This window comes from Asterias amurensis, chromosome 7 (assembly GCF_032118995.1).
Source record: "Asterias amurensis chromosome 7, ASM3211899v1".
Classification (NCBI taxonomy): Eukaryota; Metazoa; Echinodermata; class Asteroidea; order Forcipulatida; family Asteriidae; genus Asterias; species Asterias amurensis.
In genome coordinates, this window is record NC_092654.1 from 17,259,594 (window position 1) to 17,286,167 (window position 26,574).

The following is a 26,574-nucleotide window of genomic DNA, read 5'->3' on the forward strand; positions in this document are numbered from 1 at the left end:
GTTTGACTATTTAGTTGGATAATTTTAGCTTAACGTTTGCGGCTCAAACTATTTTATGATAAAACTCATTTTGTGATTGAAACGAACACTAGATACCAAAATCATCTTCAAGTTGTATGTGTGCCCTAAATCCTCTAAATTTTAGAACTGTTGGTAAAACGACCGTAACCTAAACATAATCAGTGCTACGGTTTTGGAACGGGAATGATGTCGCTACTGTCGTCTGTTCTGCTACTTGTGGCGGGAAGCATTTGTGTTAGAGGTTTGGCGCCACTTCACCGAGCTTCTGAGAAGATTCCTGATAGTTATATTGTCAAAGTCAAGGTTAGTGTGGCCCGTGTTTTGCTTAAATTGATTAATAAAGCATCTGTGTTTAAAGGCTCTAGACACATATTGGTAATTACTCAAAATAATTGTTAGCATCAGAACTTTAGTAACAAGCAATGGAGAGCTGTTGGTAGTATAAAACATTTTGAGAAAAGGGCTTCCTCTGAAGTAACGTAGTCTTTGAGAAAGAGGTTATTTCTCACTCAAATAATAAAATACTTCAGCTAAAGCCTTTTCTATGCATCTGAAAGAACACAAAGTATTGCAACAAGGGTGTTCTTTCTCTCATTATTCTCGTCAAATTCGACTGACCAAATTGAGCCAAATTTTTCACAGGTTTTTTATTTTGTGCATGGGCTATATGTACGGATACACCAAGTGAGAATACTGGTCTTTGACAACTACCAAACGTGTCAAGTACCTTTAAATTGTGTTGACCTGTGAAAAGAGCCACAAAGCCTGGACATCCTGTAAGAATGATTTGTACACATTTCAATTGAAGAATACGTAAAAGACGAGTAGGTTTTGATTTGTTATTGTTTGAAATTTTTAAATTATTTAAGTTTTTCTCCTCCTTTGTAATATAGGTTTTCTCGGCCAATTTCGGAAAAAGAGCAGCCAATTTAACCATCAAGCTATTCTATTTCGCGCGAAATCGAATGCTTCTGAAAAGAGTAATTCGATTTCGTTTTATGATTAGTCAAATGTAATGTTGCGTCATTCGATTTAACAAAATAAACATTCAATTTAACAATTCATCAAAGCAGCATTCAAATTCGCAGACGCTTCTTAAGGCGTGTGTGTCACGTATAAGAAGAATGACGATACGCATTGAACAAAGTGCTAAATGAATTTGACTCGACTCAAAACGAAATTGAATGACTGAATTCTGAATTTAAAACGCAGTAACAACTGGAGAGGCAAAACAGCTTTAATTTGAACGCATGAAAATGAAATTGGCTGCTCATTTGCCGAATTTGACCGAGAAAACCTAGAGTTTCCCTTGTAAGTATTTCCCTTCACGGTGACCGTAATTACGGTAAATATTTGCCCCAACCACGTTAGGGTTTGGGTACTTATGGTAGGACAAAAAAACACATCCACTGATTTACACTAAACTTACACAGTTTGAAGATAATGATGGTAGAAAGCTTCCCTGAAAATGTTACTTGCTGAGGTGCTGTAGTTTTTTAGAAATGAGTAAAACAATGTCATGAAAATAATTTTCGTTTCAGTGATCATGAGACTAAAATTATTTTAGCATGTAAAAACGTATTTTCATGACATTGTTTTACTCATTTCTCAAAAACTACAGCACCTCAGAAACCAATATTTTCAGGTACGCTTTCTAATATCATTATCTTCAAACGATGTAAGTTTAATGTAAATATGTGGACATTGTGTTTTGTGTTATACAGAAAGTACCAAAATCCTTTATAACAACAGTGAAGTTTGGTTGCAGTAAACATTTCAAAGAATGGTGACTCTGACCAAAATATCAATTACAAAACCCCCCAAACAGTACTCCCGGTATAATGAGTTCACCAATATAAACTCTGACTTATCTTTATAATTATCAGTGCACGAAAGTCTATAGTATTGTGTAATAACCCTTGGTTTTTAGAGGCACGTACACTACTGGTTATTACTCAAAATAATGGTTAGCATAACAACTTTATTGGTAATGCATAAACAATGGAGAACTGTTGATAGTACCACACTGTGAGAAACGTATCCCTCTGAAGTAACGTAGTTTTTGAGAAAGAGGTATTTTCTCACTGAATATGATAATTACTTTTATAAGGCATCTGAAAGCAGACAAATTTGTGCAAGAAGGGTGCTTTTTCATTTATTATTCTCTTGCAACTTCGATGACCAATTGAGTCAAACTTTTCACAGATTTGTTGTTTTCTGCATATTGATGTTGGGATACACCAAGTGAGAATACTGGTCTTTGAAAGTTATTACCAAAGGTGTCCAGTGTCCTGTACTAGATCTTAAACTACACATTTTATTTCCCTACAGGATGGTTACGACATAGATGTTCTTGCCCAGCAGTTAACGGACCATTCTGTAATCCGTAGATCTGGGGCTTCGTTGACACATCGTTACAGGCGGTCATTTCGAGGAATTGGCCTTAATTTACCAACCGACGAAGCACTTGTTTTGGTGAGTCCTCTTTTCAAAATTGCATATTTTTTTTAATCCAACAAGGGTGACGTATTCCACTTCACACAAAACGGCTCAACTTGGGTCCAATATCATAGAGCTGCTTAAGCAAATCTAGGTAAGCCCAATAACAGTATAGGCTTACCAGAATTTTGTTTACGGGCAAACTACCAGGAAATCACAAGTACAACTTTCGACTGGTGCTCATTTCTGCTCAGCGGACAATATTGATAAGTAATTATTTTCTGATTATAGGTACCTCTATGAAATTTCGTATCAGAAGCCCATACTATTTAGCTATAATTCCGTTCAACTGGACTTGGCTTTTAGTATCATCCGTTCTGCAATGACATATAGGCTCATTCATGGTTAACATTTTCAGTCACATAAAATACGATTACACGATGCAATTGGTGGATTTTTGGAAAAGATTTACAATGTCCTATGCCCAATTTGTTTAAAGGGTATATGTAATTTTTCCTAACAAAAAACACAATGTCCACAGATTTACATTAAACTTACACAGTTTGAAGATTATGATAGTAGAAAGCTTCCCTTGAAATTTTACTTACTGAGGTGATGTAGTTTTTGAGAAACGAGTATAAAAGTAATAATTTTCGTCTCAGTTTTAGCATGTAAATACGTATTAACCCGTTATGCTATGGCTTTGGTATAATATCATAACTGGTAAAGGGGATTTTACATGCTTAAATAATTTTGGTCTCATGGTGAGACCAAAATTATTTTGTGACTTGTTTTACTCATTCCTCAAAAACTACACAACCTCAGTAAGTAATGTTTGAAGGGAAGCTTTCCACTATCATTATCATTAACTCTGTAAGTTTAGTGTAAAGTACCCGAATCCTTTAAAGGAAGTGGACAGTATTGGTAATTGTCAAAGACTAGCCTTCACAGTTAGTGTATCTCAACATATGCATAACATAACAAACCTGTGAAAATTTGAGCTCAATCGATCATCTAACTTGCGAGATAATAATGAAAGAAAAAAACACCCTTGCTCACACGAAGTTGTGTGCGTTTAGATGGTTGATTTCGAGACCTCAAGTTCTAAATCTGAGGTCTCGAAATCAAATTGGTGGAAAATGACTTCTTTCTCGAAAACTATGGCACTTCAGAGGGAGCCGTTTCTCACAATGTTTTGTACCATCAACCTCTCCCCATTACTCATCACCAAGAAAAGTTTTATGCTAATAATTATTTTGAGTAATTACCAATAGTGTCCACTGCCTTTAAGCAAGAAATATCGAAAATTTTAGGTGTGCAGCAGATACGCATGCGTGTGACGCAAAAACTTGCCAACAGAACCGCGCTTTTTCACAGAGGGAGGGGGGGGGGGGGATATTCAAGCTGCAAAATGTAACTGGTGACGTACACCTTTTTTTCTTCATAATATATGCATATTATAAGGTTTTGCAAATCTAAAACAGATGGTACATCCCAAGCCAGTGCTTTCAACATTACAACTCAAAATAACCCCTGGTGGTTATACAACAACGTTTGTGGTTTTTCTTGTAAATGTAATTATAGCTATGCATTGGCTGTTTTTTAAATATGTTTTTAATGTGTTAATGTTCATACTGTATGCGAGCATTTGAATTACCCATTTGGGGATCTAATAAAGATTATTGTATTGTGTTGTATTTGTTTGTACGTTCAAAGAAGAACTATTGTAAAAAGTCATAAGCACAAGGACAGTTCCAACGCATATGAAATCGAGCTGGCCCAAACTTCAACTTATAGCTTCGCTCATTAACCACCCGTTGTAACACAGCCTGATCGGAGACCTGCGCAGTTGTCATTGGTCAGACATCGCCACAACATGGTGTATTATCGATGATTAACCAGCATGTTTCGTGCGAACTGCAAATCTTATTGGGACAACAAACAACATTTTGGTCCTCCTCCATGACACACAGTCATAATAAACAAAGTCAATTTTTTTTATATTGGTATTGGAATATTGTTACACATTGCAGAGCATTTCCCAAGGAAAAAAGACTGCATATGCCACGAAAAACACACAAAAACAAGAGTATGAGTGATTCCCACACTCTTCCCACACGCCTGCAACCGTGGACGTCCTATTTTTCCTCTTTTTTATACTCTTTTTGCAACAGCTCCCACCGTTTTCCTACAATGGACCTTTCCCGAACCATAAACTCTATTGTCCTCTTTTGTTATAGGTCCCAGGTTTAAATGTTACTCTCTCTCTCACCTTACACTGTGTCCTTGTTTGAACATTAATTTGTTGACAACTTGTATGTTAAAGACACTGGACAGTGTCGGCAATTACTCAAAAATAATGTTAGCATATACAAACTTACTTGGTAACAAGCAATGGAGAGCTGTTGATTGTATAAACAGTTTCGAGAAACGGGTCCCTCTGAAGTACACGTAGCTTTCGAGAAAAAAACTATTTTCCACTAAAATATTATTTGAATTCGATTTCGAGACCTCTGAATGAGATTTTGAGGTTCCGAAATCAAGCATCTTAAAGCACACAACTTCTAGTGACAAGTGTGTTTTTCTTCCATTATTATCTTGCAACCTCGACGACCAACTGAGTTCAAATTTTCACAGGTTTGTTATTTTGTGCATTTGTTGAGATACACTCAGTGAGAAGACTGGTCTTTGACAATTACAAATAGTGTCCAGTCTCTTTAAATAATACGCGTTCACATTATAGAGTAATTGAATAAGAAAGGTGAATGGTCGATATTGTAATGAATAATCTTGTTTGTGCTTTGCATTTGTGGCGTTGGTATATCAAGGCAGGTTTCATGTATACGTTATATTGTAAACCTTCCAATGCGGATTAGCCAAGTCCAATTTTCCCATGGTCCCTGGTGACCTGTGTTAATGAACTCAACTCAACTTTCACATGTACTGTATCATAAGAATATATAGGCCTGTAATACCTTCAGGCTACAGATGTTGTAGTAATTAAAACTATTAAGAAATTGCCCTTCGGCCCTTCAAAAGGAAGTTTGTATGCCGTATGGCTATATGTTTATCTGCTTTGTTACACCATACATGACATTATATTGTTTTAGTTTAGCTTTGCTTAAAGGCACTGCAGGGGTGGATTTCACAAAGGTAGTCCTAACTTCGGACTAGTCCTAGGCAATGCTAAGAGATAGGACCAGTCCTAAGTTAGGACCAGTCCTAAGTTAGGACGAGTTACTGGTCCTAACTTAGGACCAGTCCTATCTCTTAGCATTGCTTAGGACTAGTCCTAAATTAGGACTACCTTTGTGAAATCGACCCCTGGACACAATTACTCAAAATAGTTGAGGACTAGTCCTAAATTAGGACTACCTTTATGAAATCGAACCCTGGACACAATTACTCAAAATAGTTGTTTATAGCAATTAACAACTTACTTGGTTACGAGCAATGGAGAGCTGTTGATGGTATAACACGTTTTGAAAAACGACCCCTCTGAAGTATTGTAGTTTTTGAGAAAGAAGTAATTTCTCACTAAAATATTCGAATTGTAGACATCTGAAAGGATACAACTTGTGCGACAAGGGTGTGTTTCCTACGTTATTTTCGCGCGTCGCAACTTTGACGATCATTTGTGTTCAAATTTTCCCAGTTTTGTTATTTTATGCATTCGTTGAGATACACTTGAGAAGAGACAGAGACAGCAAAATTTAAGAACAACTGTATGTAGAAGTAACTTTGTTTACGAATCCTCACAGAAGTTTGATTTTGAAGCGCCCCGGGTTTGATAAGTGATGGGAGGCTATCATTCAATACTTTTTAAAATACAAAAACAAGAGGTTGAAGACTGGGGTCAGGGGAGAAGAAGAAAGAAAAACAATGCCGGATTTTTGTTCTATTACTGACAACGGTATCCACCATTATTAGTACACACACATCCTTGCTGAATCTCTAACCACGTGTTGTGGATGGTTCATTTAAAAATCATATACAAAACGGCTACATATATCTCAGGAAACACAGTGCCATCATAGTGCATGCAATGCCAGCAGGTAGACCTATAAATACAATTACATTTCCTGGCAGGGATATTACGAGACCAGGAAATAATATGAGTCGCCCTTAGTTGGGTGACACAGATCGAGCCTGAATCACAGACCCTGTGATTTTCTAAGTACAAACTGTATAGTTATGCGTCACTTTTGTTTTGATTTGCCAGCTTATGTGAGAAAACTAAAATTGTGAGCGGGTCGTCGTCACCTCGATTATGACATGACCATTTTAGGCACCTGGGAATGGTCATATAATTGCTGTAACCGAAGAGTGACACAGATCGAGCCCGAATCGTTGACCCTGTGCTTTTCTATAGGTACAAGCTGTTGAGTTTTGCATCACTTTTGTTTGTATATTTGTTATGTGTAATGAGAACAACTTAAAGACACTGGACACTATTTGTAATTGTCAAAGACAAGTCTTCTCACCTGGTGTATCTCAACATATGCATAAAACAACAAACCTGTGAAAATTTGAGCTCAATTGGTCATCGAAGTTGCGAGATAATAGTGAAAGCAAAAACACACTGCTTTACACAGAATCAAATGATGCTTGATTACGAGCTTCAAATTTTAAAGTTGAGGTCTCGAAATCAAATTCGTGGGAAATTACTTCTTTCTCGAAAACTACGTCACTTTAGAGGGAGCCGTTTCTCACTATGGTTTATTCTATCAACCTCTCCCCATTACTCATTACCTAGTAAGGTTTTATGCTAATAATTATTTTGAGTAATTACCAATAGTGTCCACTGCCTTTAATTGTTAGCGATTCGTCGTATAACCTTGATTACGAAGCGAACATTTTAAGCACCCGTGCACAGCCTAGGGAAATATGAGTGACACAGATCAAGCCCGAATCACTCTTGACCTTGTGATTTCTAGATACGAGACTGCCACATTCCTTTTGTTTTTATTATTCTTGTGTGAGAAACCATCAAAGGGATACGTTGCCTTGGATCGGTCGAGTTGGTCCACGAAAAGCGTTTGCAACCGTTTGTTATAGAATGCATGTACGGTTAGAAAGATGTTTTAAAAGTAGAATATAATGATCTACATTAACATGCCTCGAAATTGCGTCGTTTCTCTTTTACCTTGCGGACTTAAGGCCCGGTCACACAGGCCCCGATAACGAGAACGAAAACGAGAACGATAAAAATGCACGCTCTCGATTGGTTGAATTGCTCCACGCAGAATACGCCCACGCCCATTCAACCAATCGAGGGTGTGCATTTTTATAGTTCTCGTTTTCGTTTTCGTTATCGGGGCCTGTGTGACCGGGCCTTTACACGGTCGGCCTTTTTATGGAGTCAAAAACTTGACTCCACAAGTGCCGTTCACGACGTTTAAGGAAAACCATGCAATTTCGAGGCATATTTATGTGCACCATTATATTTTAGTTTTAAAAACATCTTTCTAACCATGCATTTTATAACAAACGGTTTATAACGCTTTTCATGGGGTCCGCCCGATAGTCCGAAGGTCCGTTAGTCCGAAGGTGCAATAGTCCGAAGGTTCGATAGTCCGAACGCACAAATTTTCCATAAGAGGGGGTTCATTAGTCCGAAAATGTAATAGGGTTCGTTAATCCGAACATATGATGCGATAGTCCGAAGGTTCATTAGTCCGAAGGTTCATCGATCCGAAGGTTTACTGGTCCGAAGGTTCGGTAGTCCGAATTTAAAAAAGGTTAGTTGGTCCGAAGGTTCGATAGTCCGAAACAAAAACGAGGTTCAACAGTCCGAAGGTTCATTATTCCGAATCGACGATAAGGTCCGATAGTCCGAATCGACGACAAGGTTCGATAGTCCGAATTGACAATAAGGTTCGATAGTCCGAATCGACAATAAGGTTCGATAGTCCGAACTGACAATAAGGTTCGATAGTCCGAATCGATAATAAGGTTCGATTAAGGTTCGAAAGACGCACACCGTCGGGAAATTTAAATAAGAAGTTCGTTTTGTTCATAGATATAAATTAAAATAACTGAAATAACTAGATCGGCCGCGCGTACATACACGGGTTCTAGCATGGGTCCGCCATTGGCCTATCTCCCCTGTTCACTTTCTGTGCGTTGCCGTGGTCACGTGACTTGTTGCCGTCGGCACGTGACATTTAGCGCGTCCAAAGCCTATCTCCCGTGTGCATTTTCTGCGCGTCGGCTTTCGAACGTGAAATCGTTACCGCGTCCATGGCGAACCAAAATAAATTCTACACAGGCAATGGCGCGTGTGTATTGTCGATTCGGACTATCGAACCTTATTGTCGATTCGGAATAATGAACCTTATTGTCGATTCGGACTATCGAACCTTATTGTCAAGTCGGACTATCGAACCTGATTGTCAATTCGGACTACCGAACCTTCGGAATATTTAACCTTATCCTATTTTCGGACTAAAAGGCCATTCGGACTATCGAACCTTCGGACTGTCGGACCTTCGAACTATTGAACCTTCGGACTAACGAACCTTCGGACTAACGGACCTTCGAACTATTGAACCTTCGGACCATCGAACCTTCGGATTATCGAGCGGTAACCCTTTTCATGACCAACTCGACCGATCCAAGGCAAATGTGTCCCTTTGTGAGCGATTCATCGTATAACCTCGAGACGACTACAAAGTGACCATAATCAACTGGGAATGGTCATTTTGTCGCAGCCGAAGGAAATATGAGTGACACAGATCAAGCCTGATTCACTGACCATGAGATTTGTCACTGTACCAGCGGTAGGGTTAAGGTTATGCGTCACTTTTGTTGTTATTTGTCATTTAGGTACAAAAAGGTGAAAAACCTTGTGAGTAATTCGTCGTATAACCTCGATTACGAAGTGGGGGAGACCATAATGACCTGGGAATGGTTCTATCGCAGCCGAAGGGTAGAATGTGTAATATTTCCTTTCGGTTTGGCTTCCGAGTGCAATACCCTTTTTAATGTGGCTATCATGGGAACCAAGATGGGTGGTCGGGTTAATGTACAGTGGTATACATGTCCTATTTATAGCCCCACCTTTCACCTGTGTGGGCCCCAGTTCGAAACACGCCTGGCACTATGGATTGGGTTTTCAATAGACAGTTTGGGTTTTCCCTGGAATAAATTGAATTATTCTTAATCTTAATATGGGTATCACTGTAAAAAATATCCGTGAAATTACCGGCACTTTACCTCGCACCCTAGCTGCTAGGTAAAGTGCCGTAAATTTTACAGTGGAAGTTTTTCTAAATTATGCCGAAAAGGGGTAGTTTGCAAAACTTCTACCGTGAAAGTTTACGGCAGTTTACCTGGCAGCTAGGGTGCCAGAAAAAGTGCCGTAAATTTCACTTTTTTTTTTATTTTTTTTGTTCACAGTGTAGGGCCCCGGCCCACACATTGCAAAAACTGAGGTGTTGAAATTGACACCAGGGGTGCTGTCACAAAGATACGAGAGAAATAACAACGTAGGATGTTAAAACAACACCAATGTCAAACAAGTAGGTCAAATATAATAATGCTCAACTTAAAGGAACACATTGCCTTGGATCGGACGAGTTGGTCTTTAAAAAGCGTTTGAAACCGTTTGTTATGAAATGCATATTGTTAGAAAGATGATTTAAAAGTAGAATATAATGATCCACACAAGTATCACTTAAAATTGCACGGTTTTCCTTTTACGTCGCGAACTAACACGGTCGGCAATGGGAGTCAAAGATTTGACTAAATGGCCGACCGTGTTAGTCGACGAGGTAAAAAGAAAACCACGCAATTTTGAGGCATATTTGTGTAGTTCATTGTATTCTACTTTTACAACATCTTTCTACCCATATGCATTTTATAACAAACGGTTTCAGAACGCTTTTCAAAGACCAACTCGACCGATCCAAGGCAACGTGTTCCTTTAAACAAAACTATTTTTAGGGACCATGGTTGCGACTGACTGAACGACTCTGTTGATTTACAGAACAGGGGGGGGGGGTCTTTCGTGTGTACGTGTCTGTTGGTTTGTTTGTTTGTTTGTTTGTTTGTTTGTTTGTTTGTTTGTTTGTTTGTTTGTTTGTTTGTTTGTTTGGGGTTTGGGTTGCTGACATTTTGCTGACATTCAAAAAACTATTTTGCTTTCGCAGTATGATTCATTCTATATTTCAAATAAAGAGAGTACAGCCAAGGTCAGCAAAGTGGCAAACAGAAAAAGTCAACATATTATCTAAGAGAGCTGTTTAAACACATAGAGTAAAGCTAGACAGTCTTTAAAGGCACTGGACACTATTGGTAAAACTAAAAATTACTGTCTTAAACTTACATGGTTACGAGCAATGGAGAGATGTGTATAGTATAAAAAGTTGTGATAAACTGCATAAATATTTAAAGACTTCAGGCCGGCTGACCTCTAGGCAATATGAAAGCACACAAGATCTTGCACAAGTGTATATTTTCTTTCATTATTCTCTTGCAACTTCAATGACCAATTGAGTCCATTGAATTCACAGATTTGTTATTTTATGCATTTGGGGTACACCAAATGAGAATACTAATCTTTGACAGTAACCTAGAGTGTCTGGTACCTTAAAACACACCGATAAATACATCAAAGGCGCCGCACAACCGACGTTTCATTTCAGGACAAAAACAAATTAACACAAAACTACACCGGGCAGAGATGCCACGATAAGCACCGAGGCCCTCTCTCGCTGAATTATAGAAGCACATACTGCAGCAAACCAGTGTCCCAGATGTGACTTTCTAGCATCATGTAAATCCATAATAACCGAAAGGTACACTACGGTGTGACCTGAACTATATGATTATGATAATGCCTATAAATAGACTGCCAGTTGTGTTATTATTGTGGACGCAACAGAGCACAGCACGCGTGTATAAACCCCACCACTCATACACATGTATTTGTATAGTACAGGTACATGTACATGAGTCTCACACGATACTCATTCAGACCAGTCCATACAGAGGGACCAGCGAACCGAACCGCAGATTGAAATATTGCTCATATCCTCTCACCACGAATACAAAGCAGTGGTTGCGCAGAATTGCTGGATATTGAGGTAAAAGGACACAGACCCCCTATTGGAGGATCAGTGGGATATTTAATGCGTGACGTGTTTTGTTTACGGTGGTCTGTTGGGTATTTAATAAGGCATTGCCTCAGTGCTTTTCAGACAACAGCTCCGGACTTCAATGGGACAAGTGCCAACTGCAGCAGCTGCTCTACCATAAATATTAACAAGTCTTAGCTTTGTTACGAAAGTCAACAGGTCAAGCGAGAACCAGTTTCGCCTTTTTGGCACTTCCAGAAATTTCTACATGAACGTTTTTGGCAACTACGTGCAACTCGTCTCTTGTTAACTGTTGCAACTGATCGATTGACAAATATTCGGAATCCGCGAAAGCTTGTGCATCAAACTCACTAGCCATATAAACAACACTGCTGACTAGCCACAATAAAACGTGCAACCTTGTTTGACAATTGTAAACACAGAACTTATTCATTGACTTTTGAAACAAATGGCAACTTATAAGAAATCCGTTTTGTTGGCGTGGCTTGGAGTGAGCATCGCTATTCTGATAGCTGGAACGATCGCCGCGTTTCTGGTGCGATTCAAACAATTTGATGGACACACTTTTTGGCTTGGAGCCGGCGATCAAAAGCCCGTACTGACCGGGCTTAGCTATCATGAATCCTTCTCGAGATACTACTGCGAAGAGCTGAACATTGCCAGCACAGAAGGGGGGTTGTTCAACGCTTACGTTCTCCCCAATGGCCCGGTACCGAGTGGTCAGTCCTACCGCCAGGGGTTGGCGCAGACCATTGCGATCGGGCCATCTCGGGTTTCGTCCCCGTTGGTGTTCAACCTCCACCGGTCGGCCGAGTCGGTCGCTTACATGGAGTTCAGCTCCTGCAGCAGGGCGACCGAGCTCGTCCTGTACCGTTGCGAGGACGAAGCTGCCGCCGTAGCCTGGGAGACAAACGGCGACAACCAACGATGCAAAGAACACTGTAAGTACCCAAAGTGTGACGAAGGGTACAACTCCTGCGTCTTCATAGTCAACTCGGCATTCCACAACGAGGTGTTTGTCATGATGGTCGCCGCTGTGGAAGACGCCCCGGACAAGGCGGTTAGCGTGAAGATGAACATCACTCGATTCCCGTACGATCTCAGGGTGCATTCCGCAACCTGTCTGAACGTAACCGACTGTCGACTGCCCATCGACAAGGCCCAAACTCGGGCGGTGGTACTTGAAGCTCCAGCCGGGCGAGCAGTCAAACCGATCACCCTGAACACTGTCTGTGTACCTCGAGTTACTTCATACCTTGCCTTCTATCTGGGAGTGCCCCTAGCTATCGTTGCTGCTGTTTCTCTATTTGTCTTCATCCCTTGTCTCTTGCTGCAGAAGTCTCTCAAGAGGCAATCGATCGAGCTGATGGTAAAGAACGAGGCTACCACTTCCAGGGGAGAGTCCACGGGTACAAGTGAACATGATGGAGCCGGTCTTTTGGACAATGAACACCCGAATGAATCCTGTTATGGGGACCGTGATCGGTGTTAACTTTTCTTCAGATTTATCATGTTGACGAGAATTGTGACTTTGTTTAAAGGCTTTGTGTAATAATGTAGGTGTTTCTGGATATCATGTATGGTATTTTACTATTGTTTTTCTGCTTTTTTTTGTATTTTCTTTGGTCCAGTGAATTGTCGATAGCCGATTGATTGTTAAGTTCATGCGCCAAAGTCGACGGATATCAATGCCGTATATATTCTGTATATTGTTATTATTATCAACGTCAACAAATCATATATTATCGTAGGTAAAGGTATGACGAAATTATATCTCGATCATCATTCACTTAATTTTGTTCATAACCATCTGAGCATTTTAGGGGTTGAAGCACTTTTCTGAAGATATTCAAGTTCAGAACTTCAATGAAGTCGGTGTCACTATTCTTTGGTTAGAAAAACCTTGATGAAGGCACATTGTGTTTCTTCCGTTCAACTCAAACAAACTCGGGTCAGACGGACATTGTTTAGATAGGGTACCCCTTTAAGAAATTGTATTTATAGAACGGTCAAGTAAGTACGCACATAGTCTGGCAAAAAAATTCCCACGGCATAAAAAGGTTATGTATGTCATTCGATACCAAATCTTCATAATCAATGTATTTTGACCTACATTTATTTCCTGGTGGTGTGTGAATCTGGGACACACTGGGAGCAATGACATGTAATGTTTACGCGTCATGCATGATTGGCACATCTGCAAGATCCATCAACATTCAAAATGTCGCATGCACTCTATATATAGTGCTCTACATGTCCATTAATGTATGGGTTTGTCTGCAACGCATGTCGCTCGTCGAAAACCAATTTGGTGTTTTTGTTTGTCTTTTTTTCTGAGGTGCATTCATTTAATCTAAAACACATCTATTGACGTACTGGTTTATCGCTCGTCGAAAACCAATTTGGTTTTAAACATTTTTTCTGATGTGCATGCATTTTCATCTATCAAATACAACTATAGGCATGTTATGTTTGTCGGCATGCATTTCATCTGAAACACAAGTATATTATTAAGTGGTTTCAGTTTTTGAAGTTAATTATTGTCATTTTGTTCACAATGAAAAGGATATAATTCACAATTATTAAAAAGGAGTTTGCATATTGCCTTCCAACTTATAGGTCCCGGTTCGAATCCCACGGGGCACTATGTGGATTGGATTGACTGTATGTGTTTTCCCTTAAATACACTGGACACACACTATTGGTAGTTGTCAAAGACCAGTCTTCTCACTTGTGTATCTCATTATATGCATAAAATAACAAACCTGTGAAAAATTGAGCTCGATTGGTCGTCGGAGTTGCAAAATAACTATGCAAGAAAAAAACACCCTTGTCACACACAGTTGTGTGCTTGTCACACACAGTTGTGTGCTTTCTGAAGCTTGATTTCAATACCTCAAGTTCTAAACTTGAGTTCTCGAAATCAAAATCGTGAAAAGTTACTTCTTTCTCGAAAAACTACGTCACTTCAGAGGAAGCCGTTTCTCACAATGTTTTATACTATCAACCCCTCCCCATTCCCCATTACTCGTCACCAAGTAAGGTATTATGCTGATACATGTAATTATTTTGAGTAATTACCAATAGTGTCCACTGCCTTTAAATAAATCTCAGGGTTTTTATTCCCACATCTAAAACTGAAACTTCCTTTATAGTCTTCTCCACATTGGGTTCATGGCTAGTAGGCATGCATACATGGATCAAGTTAACTTTTCTAATAGTCATTGGCTTCACATTATTAACAACTAGACATCGAAATGAAATGAAACAGTTTGTCGATTTTAAGTTTCATACGGAAGTATTGGTTGTTTTAAAACATATTTTATATTGTGGTGGGATTACGATTATAATAGAGTTTTGTGTATATACTAATACAATGTAAGGGCATTGTTTAACACAGGGAATATTAACTTAAACTTGCTAACCCGATAGTTTTTTTATTAACAATTAATTAATGATGTTATAGATTTGAGTAAATTATATTGGCTTTCACTTCTGGTATTGCACGAAAAAAAAACATCGATGATAATAAAAAAAACTGAAAATAATTGTTAACTGACGTCTACCAGCCTTGCATGAACATTTTTGCGTGTGATCACTTTGTACCACCTATATGCTTGTACTTGTTGTGCTTTGACCGTGGCATTTTTTGCGACGGTCCCCCTCCCCCCTTTTCTCGCTATAACGCCATAATCCGTCAGACTTCGTTGCGAGACAAACAGACTGAAAAGAAAAATAGTAAACAGAATTATAGCAAGACGGTTCTCTAAAGAATAACTCTACTTGGCAAGTTGACGCAAACCAAATGTTTATATAAACCTCGCCATGCAATGCCTCAAATCATATACAATGTATAACAAGTTGGCAAAAGACTCGCAAAATAATTTTCAGATGTACTTTGATGTATACTGAGCAGTAAGTACTGTATTTGCTATTGAGTGGTTATGGGCCATAGCCTAGCATAGCATTGTAGTATATTGTTTAGTAATGGACTTTGAAGAACCTTGGGAAAAACACAATTAGTGTGGCTGTTTCTTTTGTTAGAAATTGGAACCGCATACGTTGACCTACTGTAGTATCTGATCGGTTTTTTTTTTTTTTTTTCAAGGAAGACCTTTAGTCTAAACTGCCCTTCATTATATCTGGCGATATACAAAACTTCAAACAGTGACCTGGGGGAAAAAATCGACCTCACTCAACATGATAGGTGCATAGAATGATACAGACTAGTTTATTTTTTATACAGTATCTAGACTTTGAATATCACTCGGCATGAAGGGAAGAACAATAAAAACCTATGGTAAAAGGACCTCCCTCAACATAGGCGCATAGAATGAGTGTACCGACTAGAATAGACATTGGGTACACACAACCCTATAGTAAAAGGATCTCATTAAACACAGGTACTGTACAAAGGGGTCGTTTACACGCCGTACTAAAAGTTGGTCTAAGTCCACTTAGACCGGTTCGGGTCTAAGTTAGTACGCTGTCTGAACATACCCAAAGAGTGAGTGCAATGTACATTGAATACACAAAACCTAGGGGTAAAAGGACCTCACCAAACATAGGTGATGAGTGTACCGACTGGTTATAAAAGATTTAAACATCAATGCGTGCACCTATAGCATGAAGGGAAGACAAATGACAAAGAAGTGGAGTTTTGGTCATTATAAAAAGTCCTTGGGAGAGGGAACTAAACAAGGGGAGAAGAAATTTGAAAGCAAGTTAGAGTGAAATAAGCTATGCAGTTTCAAAGATAGAAATGAGAAAAGGGAACTAAAAGGATTGTTTAATTTCGTTAATAGCGCACAGCTTAAACATACAGAACCTGGGTAGCTAAAAACGACGCTATAGGGGGGAAAACACAGTTGTTTTTTCCCTTTTTTTCTTCTCTAGAAATCGCTACCCGTACCGTGAGCTATATACCACTGATTGCCATTATTTAGAAATAGAAAATTGAAGATAATCTACAGAAATTAACGTACTACTAGTCAACATGCTGGGGAAAAGTTTAAGCATGATGCTTTTGTATATTTCCCCGAGACAGACTTAGACAAGGACAACAAAACAAAAGCAACCAAACAGAACAAAGAAAAAAACACAACAAAAACAACGACACAGACCAGACAAATCAATAAAAATAATTATCGACACCACAGTCTTTGTACAATTAGTGTATGCACTACAGTTATCTACAAATACATATTCAAGAGGTGCTGTTTCAATTTCTTTGAGAATGAATTAAGTGAACGAAACTTTTTAATATCAGAGTTAAGGTTGTTCCAGAATAGGTTGCCACCACGGGGTCCGCCCGATAGTCCGAAGGTCCGTTAGTCCGAACGCGCAAATTTTCCATAAGAGGGGGTTCATTAGTCCAAAAATGTAATAGGGTTCGTTAATCCGAAAATATGATGCGATAGTCCGAAGGTTCATTAGTCCGAAGGTTCATCGATCCGAAGGTTTACTGGTCCAAAGGTTTGGTAGTCCGAATTTAAAAGAGGTTAGTTGGTCCGAAGGTTCGATAGTTCGAAACAAAAACGAGGTTCAACAGTCCGAAGGTTCATTATTCCGAATCGACAATAAGGTTCGAAAGTTCGAATCGACGATAAGGTTCGATGGTCCAAATTGACAATAAGGTTCGATAGTCCGAATTTACAATACGGTTCGATAGTCCGAATTTACAAAACAAGTTGTTTAAATAGTCTGAGTCCATGGTATTGGAAGGTGGAGCAGAATGACATAATGACACTTGACGCCCCCCTCATATATCGCGTGATGGGACGGTAACAGGAGTGCCCCCCCCCCGGACTATCGGACCTTATTGTAAATTCGGACTATCGGACCTTGGGTGGATTTCACAAAGGTAGTCCTAACTTAGGACTAGTCCTAGGCAATGCTAAGAGATAGGACCAGTCCTAAGTTAGGATGAGTTACTGGTCCTAACTTAGGACCAGTCCTATCTCTTAGCATTGCCTAGGACTAGTCCTAAGTTAGGACTACCTTTGTGAAATCCACCCCTGGTTGTCAATTCGGACTATCGAACCTTATTGTCAATTCGGACTATCGGACCTTATTGTCAATTCGGACTATCGAACCTTCGGAATGTTTAACATTATCCTATTTTCGGACTAACAGGCCATTCGGACTATCGAACCTTCGGACTGTCGGACCTTCGAACTATTGAACCTTTGGACTAACGAACCTTCGGACTAACGGACCTTCGAACTATTGAACCTTCGGACCATCGAACCTTCGGACTATCGAGCGGTAACCACCACCACGAGATACAATGCTGTTTTACGTGTTTGAGAAGAGCACACTACTCAGAGGCCGTTCTTAGCTTTTATACACCTTTGAAGTGCTCAAAAACAACAATACGAAAGCTGAACACAGAACCTTTTGTAATGGGCTGGGAATTTTCTGACCTCGATTTCTCAATGTCAACTTTTTTTATAGAAAGTAATCAAACAAGAGAAGTCTGGCTAAAAGGGGAAGCCAATAAAGCGTAAAGGAAATAAAAGGGTTATTCTGCACACAATTTGCCACAAATAAACTTGCCACAAATTGCTAAAAAAACGATAAACTATATGTAAAAAACATAGTGTGGTTTCTCAATGTCAACTTTTTTTATAGAAAGTAATCAAACAAGAGAAGCCTGGCTAAAAGGGGAAGCCAATAAAGCGTAAAGGAAATAAAGGGTTATTCTACTGCACACAATTTGCCACAAAAAAAATTGCCACAAAATTGTTAAAAAACGATACACTTTATGTAAAAAAACATATAGTGTGGTTTGCACTTGAGGGTAAATTGTTTGGCTTTATGCCAACGTTTTCATTATCTACGAGCACAACATGTTTAGAAAGGTACACAACAAGGTCACCTGTGAAAGTTTTAATCCAAAGGCACTGTGTTGTCAGTGTTATCAAGAGCATTGAATTCATAAGAAGAAACTATAAATAAATAAATAAATAAATAAATAAATAAGAAACTTTCGGGTACAACAATGAGTAAATCTCGTATATAGTGAGTGTTGGCTCTGGAAAAGAAACGTCTCTTTCCAGAGCCAACACTCACCGTAAGAGATATACACATGTTTGTACCCGCAAGTTTGCTATTTATTTATAACTTCTTCATATCATTCCACACCATGCAAGCTTCAAACAACACTTATTGGCATTGAAATCATTCACATGACAGCCGACACCAATCACATCTCTGGCCACTGCATTCGCAAACGGACACCAACAATCAGAAACCTTCTCACGCCCCCACCCATTTTTTTTATAGTCGTAATATTTGGAGTGTTTACCAATCTATGACCCTGCCTTTAACATCATATTTTTAAGATTTTGAGAGCAAAGTTCGGGTGAAAATAAAGCTGTTCACAAAAACACATTGTGTAAGCATTATGTTTCACCGTGCCTTGCCGTAGGGAGCCCGTTGGTGAATGCTATGTGTTGATGTACTTGTTCTGTGCACACGCACGTATGGAGCTATTACCGGTTTATTCCTTCACAATAACAAAATACCAAAGGACCGAAGTTAAAATCATGGCGTGAGTTATCATCATTAAAGAGTGACTTCATTTTTATAGAGCAAAATTCCACCGTTCATTTACACGTTACACTCTATCAACTATGCATATATTATAAATACTCATTTTCATAAAATAACAGATTTATGATTTTTCAAGACGTAACCCTGTCGTTCCCCGAGCTTAACTCGTGAGTAGGAAGATGTCTTTCCGAGAATAATAAAACAAGTTTAAATACTGTCCATGGGAACAAATATTAGTGTGGGCCGCAAACTGCCCATGGATCAAGGAGTAACAATGTCACCTAACAGGGTCTAATGTCATAAAGCCTTTCGAGCTCCACAATATTGATAAAACAACAATCTGAGCAGAAGCAGGTTTAGCCTGTTAAAGCAATCGCACAACATCGGTAAACAGTATTGTCCAAAGGCCCACCCTTCGTGTATCACAACTTATATATAAAATAACAAACCTGTGAAAATGTAGACTCAATCGATCATCGGAGTCGGGAGGAAATAACGGGAAATCCACCCTTGTTTCTGCACGTTTCACTGTGTAATGACTTGTGTTTAAAATAATTTCGTTATTCTCTATGTCGAGAATTGATAATTTTTTTAATGTTTTCTCAAAAAGTAAAGCATTTTATGGAATAATATTTCAAGGGAAGTCTTTCACCATTACCTTCTGTAAACCCTGTAAGTTATTTGTAAATCTGTGAACTTTTATAACTTTTGTTCTGTTCAGAAAGTGTCCAATTGCTTTAAAAACAGCCAGCGTTTCCCCAATAATAACGGTGTTGCGAATGGTGTCCCATCGCTCGTCGTTTGCTTAGCAAAGAAACCCGCTAAGCAGCATGATCTGCTAGACAGTTATCAAATTTGGCTGGTGATCGTTGATGGGTTGCTGATCTCACTTAATGTAATTTTTTTCTTTATAACATTTTCCAGTCATTTTTTACAATTTTGTTTTGTAATACAACACAACATCATAACAGCAAAATTTTCGCGCAAAGGAAACAGATTCTATTTGAGTTGTTTCACCGGGAAGCAACTTAGACACTGGACTGGTTTGCAACTAGCAGTAACGTGTCTACCCATCAACATTCAACACAAAAGACCTTGACTGTAACTGAGTTCATCTAAAAACAATAAGGCATTTTGAAGTAAATGGTCGACACAACAATACCTAATTAAAGGAACATTACATAATTGGTTTTTGCTAACAAAACAGCTGCTGGCAGTGTAAGCACTTTATGTAATCCACCAAAGGGCCTATACATAAACTTACAAACCTGTAGAAGTTTGAGATCGATCGGCCATCTGGGTCATGAGAGAATAGTATAAAACCGATGACAAATTTTGCAGTGCATCGATGCCAAAACAAAATGAATAAAACGCTCACTGAACGATACTCCAAACGCGAAGTTAGATTATTTATTTCTCATCAATATGACATTTCAGACAGAAGTATTTCAAGGGATGTTTCAACTTTCATAATCATTAGACAGTGTAAGTTTTATATAAATCTGTGATCTTTCTTTGAAATACCGTTGGGTATTAGTCTGCAGTGTTTGTACACACCCAATCCTAACCATGCACTTCTAGTGTCCAGCATATCTATAACAAAAATAAAAGGGCTAATAAAGAATGTTCTCCAATTAACACGCGGGTTGTTACATAATATCATCAACAGTGCATTTAAATGATCTCTCAAGATCTTTAAAGGAAAATAGGTCTCTCGAAACAAAAGTAATGAATCGTATATTTTCCATCTTAAATTGCCCCCCCCCCCAACAGGTTCAGAGTCTAGAGGCGGTGGAGTATGTGGCAGAAAATGGCAAGGTGCACTTAACCGAATCAGATACTGCAAAGGTCATTGCGTTAGAAGCATCTCAAAAGAGGGCGCCAGACACGACTGGTATACCATGGAATCTAGACAGGATTGACCAGGACGAACTGCCATTAGACGGGAAATATAAACCACTCAGTAAGTATAGGCTGCATCTCGCAATGCGGAAAGCTACATTTCAAAACTTTAAGAATATGGAGGTCTGGGAAACAGTTAAATAAAACCGGCAACAACTTTTTCTTGCTTTTGCCTAAAATTACGAAGGTTGGGGCTTTCTGTAAACAATCAGGGCACAACTTCATGCCTTTGCTTACCGCCGAATTTTGCGCTTACAGTCACGATTCCCCGCTTACGTGCAAGCGCCGAATTTCTGCGCTAGCCTTGTAAGCGTAGAATGCCTAGTAACATGGAGTACGCACGCACCAACTCGACCGGTCCAAGGCAACGTGTTCCTTTAATAGTATCTATAACGCATAAGTCCCTATGCGCTGGATACGAAAGAAGAAAACAACAGGAAAGAAATACTAACGGAAAACAACTAGTGAATGATGAAAAAGGTAGGCGACACTCCACTGGAAAAGTCTAAGAATTACCATATTTGAGTCAGAACTTGCTTGCTTCTCTGAAACCGTTTCGTTAAATTATTCCCAAGACTTGTGAATAATATACACAGTTGTGTTCTTGTCGTTCTGTATAGATGATGGCCAAGGAGTAACAGTTTACGTATTAGATAGTGGCATCCTCCCAAATCACGAGGAGTTTGGTGGAAGAGCAAGAATTGGTTACGACGTGTTGGGTGGAAATGTAAGCTTTTTTATTTGGAAAATTTAGCTTGAATTTGCTTCTGAAAATAAAAGTTAAACTACATTGAAATCAACAGCTTCAATATCAAAAGTATATTTAAAGGGGGAGTCGACACTGTTGGTAATTACTCAAAATAATTTTTAGCATAAAAACTTACTTGGTAATGGATAATGGGGAGCTGTTGATGTGAGAAACGGCTCCCTCTGAAGTATCGTAGTTTTCGAAAAGAAGTAATTTTTCACGAATTTGATTTCGAGACCTCAAATTTAGAATTTGAGATAATACAATGGATACACCAAGTGAGAAGACTGGTCTTTGACAATTACCAATAGTGTCCAGTGTCTTTAAGGATTAAAGGTTAAAGTTAACATGTGTTTCGAAAAGGTCGATACAATTATTGTAAAGAGTTTCCATTCTCTGTTTATTTTTAAAATAAGCACACACGGTCAACTAAGTTGTCACCAACCTCGCCCAATGTTACCCCGCTCTCTCGCGTTTACTTTTAGGGGATCGACTGCGTTGGTCACGGTACCCACACTGCGGCCATCGTGGCAGGCTCGACTTACGGTGTCGCTAAGAAGGCTTCAATATGTGCTGTACGAGTTGTCAGTCATGACTGTGATGAAGATGGCACCATGGCCGATGTCATTGCTGGTAAAAACATCATACATCATAAACTTCTTCTACCCGAGGCAACATAATTTTTGAATGGATAAATAACCGCCAATGGGAGACTTTTATGACACCTAGGTGGCAGCAGACTTACCAGGTATAATTCCATTGTTCTCAGAAATGTGCGCATGCTCAGAAGTATGTGAACAATGGAAATAAACCTTGAAAGTCTGCTGCCACCTAGCGTTCCAAAGTCTCACATGAACAACTCTTCTCTGATTATGTTCTAATAATAAACCACAAGGGAGACTGACTGGGTACATTTTAAACGATTTGGGGTTGAACAAAGAAAAAGTGACTAGAATTGACCAAGTGTTTTTCGGTAAACTGATATATACCCCTGTCCTAGCCATTGAGTTTTATTTAGAGCCAAGGGTGACCCGTTCAGCGTAGCAGACTAGACACCATGAAACCACGCCTTCGGTTTCGATTGTCACTCACACCAATTTGAAATGGTGCGCTTTCACATCGCGGGCTTCTGAAAATATACGGACATTTCACTCCTAGGGTCATAATTGACCCACTTCCGAAAGTAGGCCTGACTCATTTCTGTTCTGGGTCAGTGAGACCCGGAATCAAGTATCAAAATGACATAGAAATGCGTCAAACTGACGCAATCCGAGTAAGCGAACAACAAACAAACCGAGACAGCCTGGCACAGTATGGGTCAGGTCTCCCGTGACCCGCATCGCACTCCGGGTCAAACTGACCTGCTGATGCTGTAGTTGTTGTTGAAAAAAAATCTTAGAGTGTACGACGTGGCAGGACCGAAGCCGACGCCGTAGCGTCGGAAAGGCACATGGTCTTCTTCCGAAGATATTTATATATTATTATGATAATTCTCCGGACAATACAATAGATATAACAAGCAGAGGCCGTCCAGGGAAAGGCAAAGGTAAAAAGCTGTCATCAAGTAAAATGTGCCCCCAGACCTTGCTCATTTGAAAGACTGCGATTTATACAACACATAACACAGAAATCTAAGACGCCCAATTGTCAAATGTAAGCAGAAACACCAGCCAGACGAAATGAAACGGGGAAACATTTTACCACGGGTCGAGTTGGCTAACCACAATTCCACTTCATAGCCAACATATTATGTCCTTATTTACGAAACTTTTGAAACAATATAATTTTCTGGATAATTATTATAAAAACTAGTGATTTATGTTCATAAAAAAGGTCTGGACTGGGTGGCCCACAATTACGAGAAGCCAGCTGTGGCAACGATCTCTCTAAACATGTACGGTGAACATCTACCATTAGAGAATGCCCTGGAGGGTCTGATCAGCGACACGGGTATCACCGTGGTGGTTGCAGCTGGTAACTTCGATGACGATGCATGCAATACTAGCCCTTCATGTGACAAACAGGTGAGGTACAAAACAACAAAAAAATAATAAGAAGAAAGAATGTATTTATATAGCGCATTTTCCATATACATTCTCAAATACGCTTGACAGTGATATTGTTATTAGAACAGGTGAGTTTTAGCAGTGTTTTGAACATATTGACAGATACAACCTGGCAGAAACTTTACCGCAGTAATGTACACCATTTTATGGAGTCCATAAAGGGACGGGTAAACCAAAAATAGTATAAAGGTAACAAAAAACCACAAAACAACTTATTTCGTTCCGCACGAAATGTTAATTTGTTCCTTGGAACTAAACAATAAAATTTGGCCCAGATCACATGCTATCCTGTTTATTTCGCTCGTCCCCAGCGCCTTGCTTTAACCAAAGGCGCTGGGATGGGCAAACATATCATGCACGCTCATTGGTTTAGTAATGCGCAGTCCCATCATGCATCAAATTCACACTGCACCATATTTCTATGCACTGCATACATGACGTACTTCCTAAACAAGAATCTGTGCAAGCGATTAGCCCATCCCAGCGGTCCTGGATAGACTGGCCGCTGGGGCCGAGCGTATCCTGTTTATCAGTTGAATTGGAGACTTTCGAACGCTAAGTGGCAGCAGACTTACCAGGTAATTAATTTCCGTTGGTTATGCAGTTCTGAGCGTGCGCACATTACCGAGAACAACGGATTACCTGGTAAGTCTGCTGCCACCTAGCGTCCCAAAAGTCCCCCATTGTTTCGAAGGGTAGCTCAACGACTGAAATATATAGGTGAGTTTTGAAGCTAAAACAGCGGCCTTCCATGTTCTCCTGTCCCAATCTTTTATGAAAATAAGGGTTTGTTCTCTTCCACAGGTCATCACCGTCGGAGCAACAGACTTCGAAGACGAGCGGTGGCCATCTTCAAACTGGGGCCCGTGTGTGGACGTCTTCGCTCCGGGGGTGAACATCAAGAGCGCGACCTTCACGGGACCAAGTGATACAGATGAGCTAAGCGGTACATCGGAGGCCTGTCCCCATGTTACAGGTAAGGTGATTGTAGGGTGAGAAACTGGGCTCTATTCTTCATCTTAAAATGAATCTTGTGTCGCTCGAATGGCAGACTAATGTTTCTACTTGTGATTTTCATTGTAATGACTAAAGACACGAAATGTTGCCTGGTGCGCCGATGGGCTATTTTGGTACTAAGTCATCCCAATAATTTGCACTGGTATTACGCCTGAACAAACTGCATGTTTGGGTGGAGTTTTTGTTTTTGCGTTTACTGCCGAAAATACCTTCCTTTCCCTGAGGAAAGGAAGTCTTTTGATCTTATTCTTTGAAGTAAACAAAACAAGACTTGTGTATGCTGTGCCGATTCTGGTTCTTCTGTCTTCAGTTTTACGAGAGCACTTGGAATGATAACGGGATGTTTCCCACCCGCTCTACATTGCACTGTGTCGTCTCAACTGAGATAAAATCATTGGCCAGGGTTAATCAATATAATCAATTGTGTGGAACTGATTTATATTATAACATGTATCAATATAATCCCTACAGGAGCAGCCGCAATTATTTTGTCCGAGGATAGCTCGCTGGCCCATGCCGAGGTCAAGGCCCGGATCATAGCCTCTGCCACCCCGGACGTACTTCGCTTCAATGAGGGTAACACCACTGACTACCTCGTAGAAACTGTCAATCTGCTTCTACGCGTCCAGACTGAACCGACAACCAAAGAGGAAGTTGTTGAGGCAGAGGAAAAGATCGTCATTGCTACTACTGTAAACCCCAACGTCTTGAAGATGGAGAACTTCATGCACAATATGGAACATCTTGAAGAGGTTGAGATTGAAAATTCTAACACAGACGTTCCTGATTTTTGATGTTAAATCAACTGAAACGAGCCCATAATAAAGGTGTCATCATTATTAGTGAAAAAAAGAAAAGAAAAGAAAAAATATATATATAAATGTTAACTTACTTATAATTATTTATGTATCTTTATTTTATTGTTAGTGATTTTTTTAAATATATTTTATTGTTAGTGTATTTTTTTGCAAATGCCAATTAACAATCTTCATCCCTCAAGGTGGGGCTGTGAACAAAGGAAATAAAAGACGCTGGAAACTTGGGATAAAATAATTATATAATACATCCCCAACAAACAAATATAAACGATTTACAATTAAATAATTACTAAATATTAGTAAAAATAATAGTTAAAAAAACACAAAATTATAATGACAATAATAATATAAATAATAATCATCATCATCATAAAGATAAACAGATACATGCAAATAAATAAAAACAAATAATTTAAAACATTTGAATACAAAATAATGTACTTAAAAAAAGACTTAAGAAGCAGTAACAAAAGGGTGCTATTTAGGAAAACTTTTCAGGCACAACATAGCACTTCAACCAAAGCGGCATTTGACTTTAATCTGAAACCATTGTTGAGCTTTGGACATGTAAAATAAACACTTATTATCATCAGTACTCAGTAAACATTGTAAAAGCAAAGGTAGAATTAACTCCTGCAAAAATAAAGAATTAATCTGTTATTATTAAGAATGGTCTGCAAGCTTCAAATCTTCGTGTTTGATAAAATACATTAAAACTGCCTGCTGGTCTATGTCAATTGAAACTATTAACATTTTGTAGTGTTTTAAAATATTGAACGCATGATATCGTTTGTAATACCTGATCTTAAAGGAACACGTTGCCTTGGATCGGTCGAGTTGGTCTTTGAAAATAGTTCTGTAACCGTTTGTTGTAAAATGTATAATGGTTAGAAAGATATTGTAAA

At 39.1% G+C, this 26,574-nt stretch overlaps 1 protein-coding gene across 1 annotated transcript; it reads left to right on the plus strand.

Moving 5' to 3' along the window:
- On the plus strand, positions 1 to 26,548 carry LOC139939787 (extracellular serine proteinase-like). Its single transcript, XM_071935902.1, has 8 exons — positions 1 to 324; positions 2,353 to 2,496; positions 20,892 to 21,081; positions 21,641 to 21,747; positions 22,254 to 22,401; positions 23,602 to 23,792; positions 24,639 to 24,810; positions 25,323 to 26,548. Exons 1-8 carry the CDS (start codon positions 205 to 207, stop codon positions 25,643 to 25,645), a joined length of 1,395 nt encoding a protein of 464 aa, XP_071792003.1. The 5' UTR covers positions 1 to 204; the 3' UTR covers positions 25,646 to 26,548.
- Positions 26,549 to 26,574: the final 26 nt, after the last annotated feature.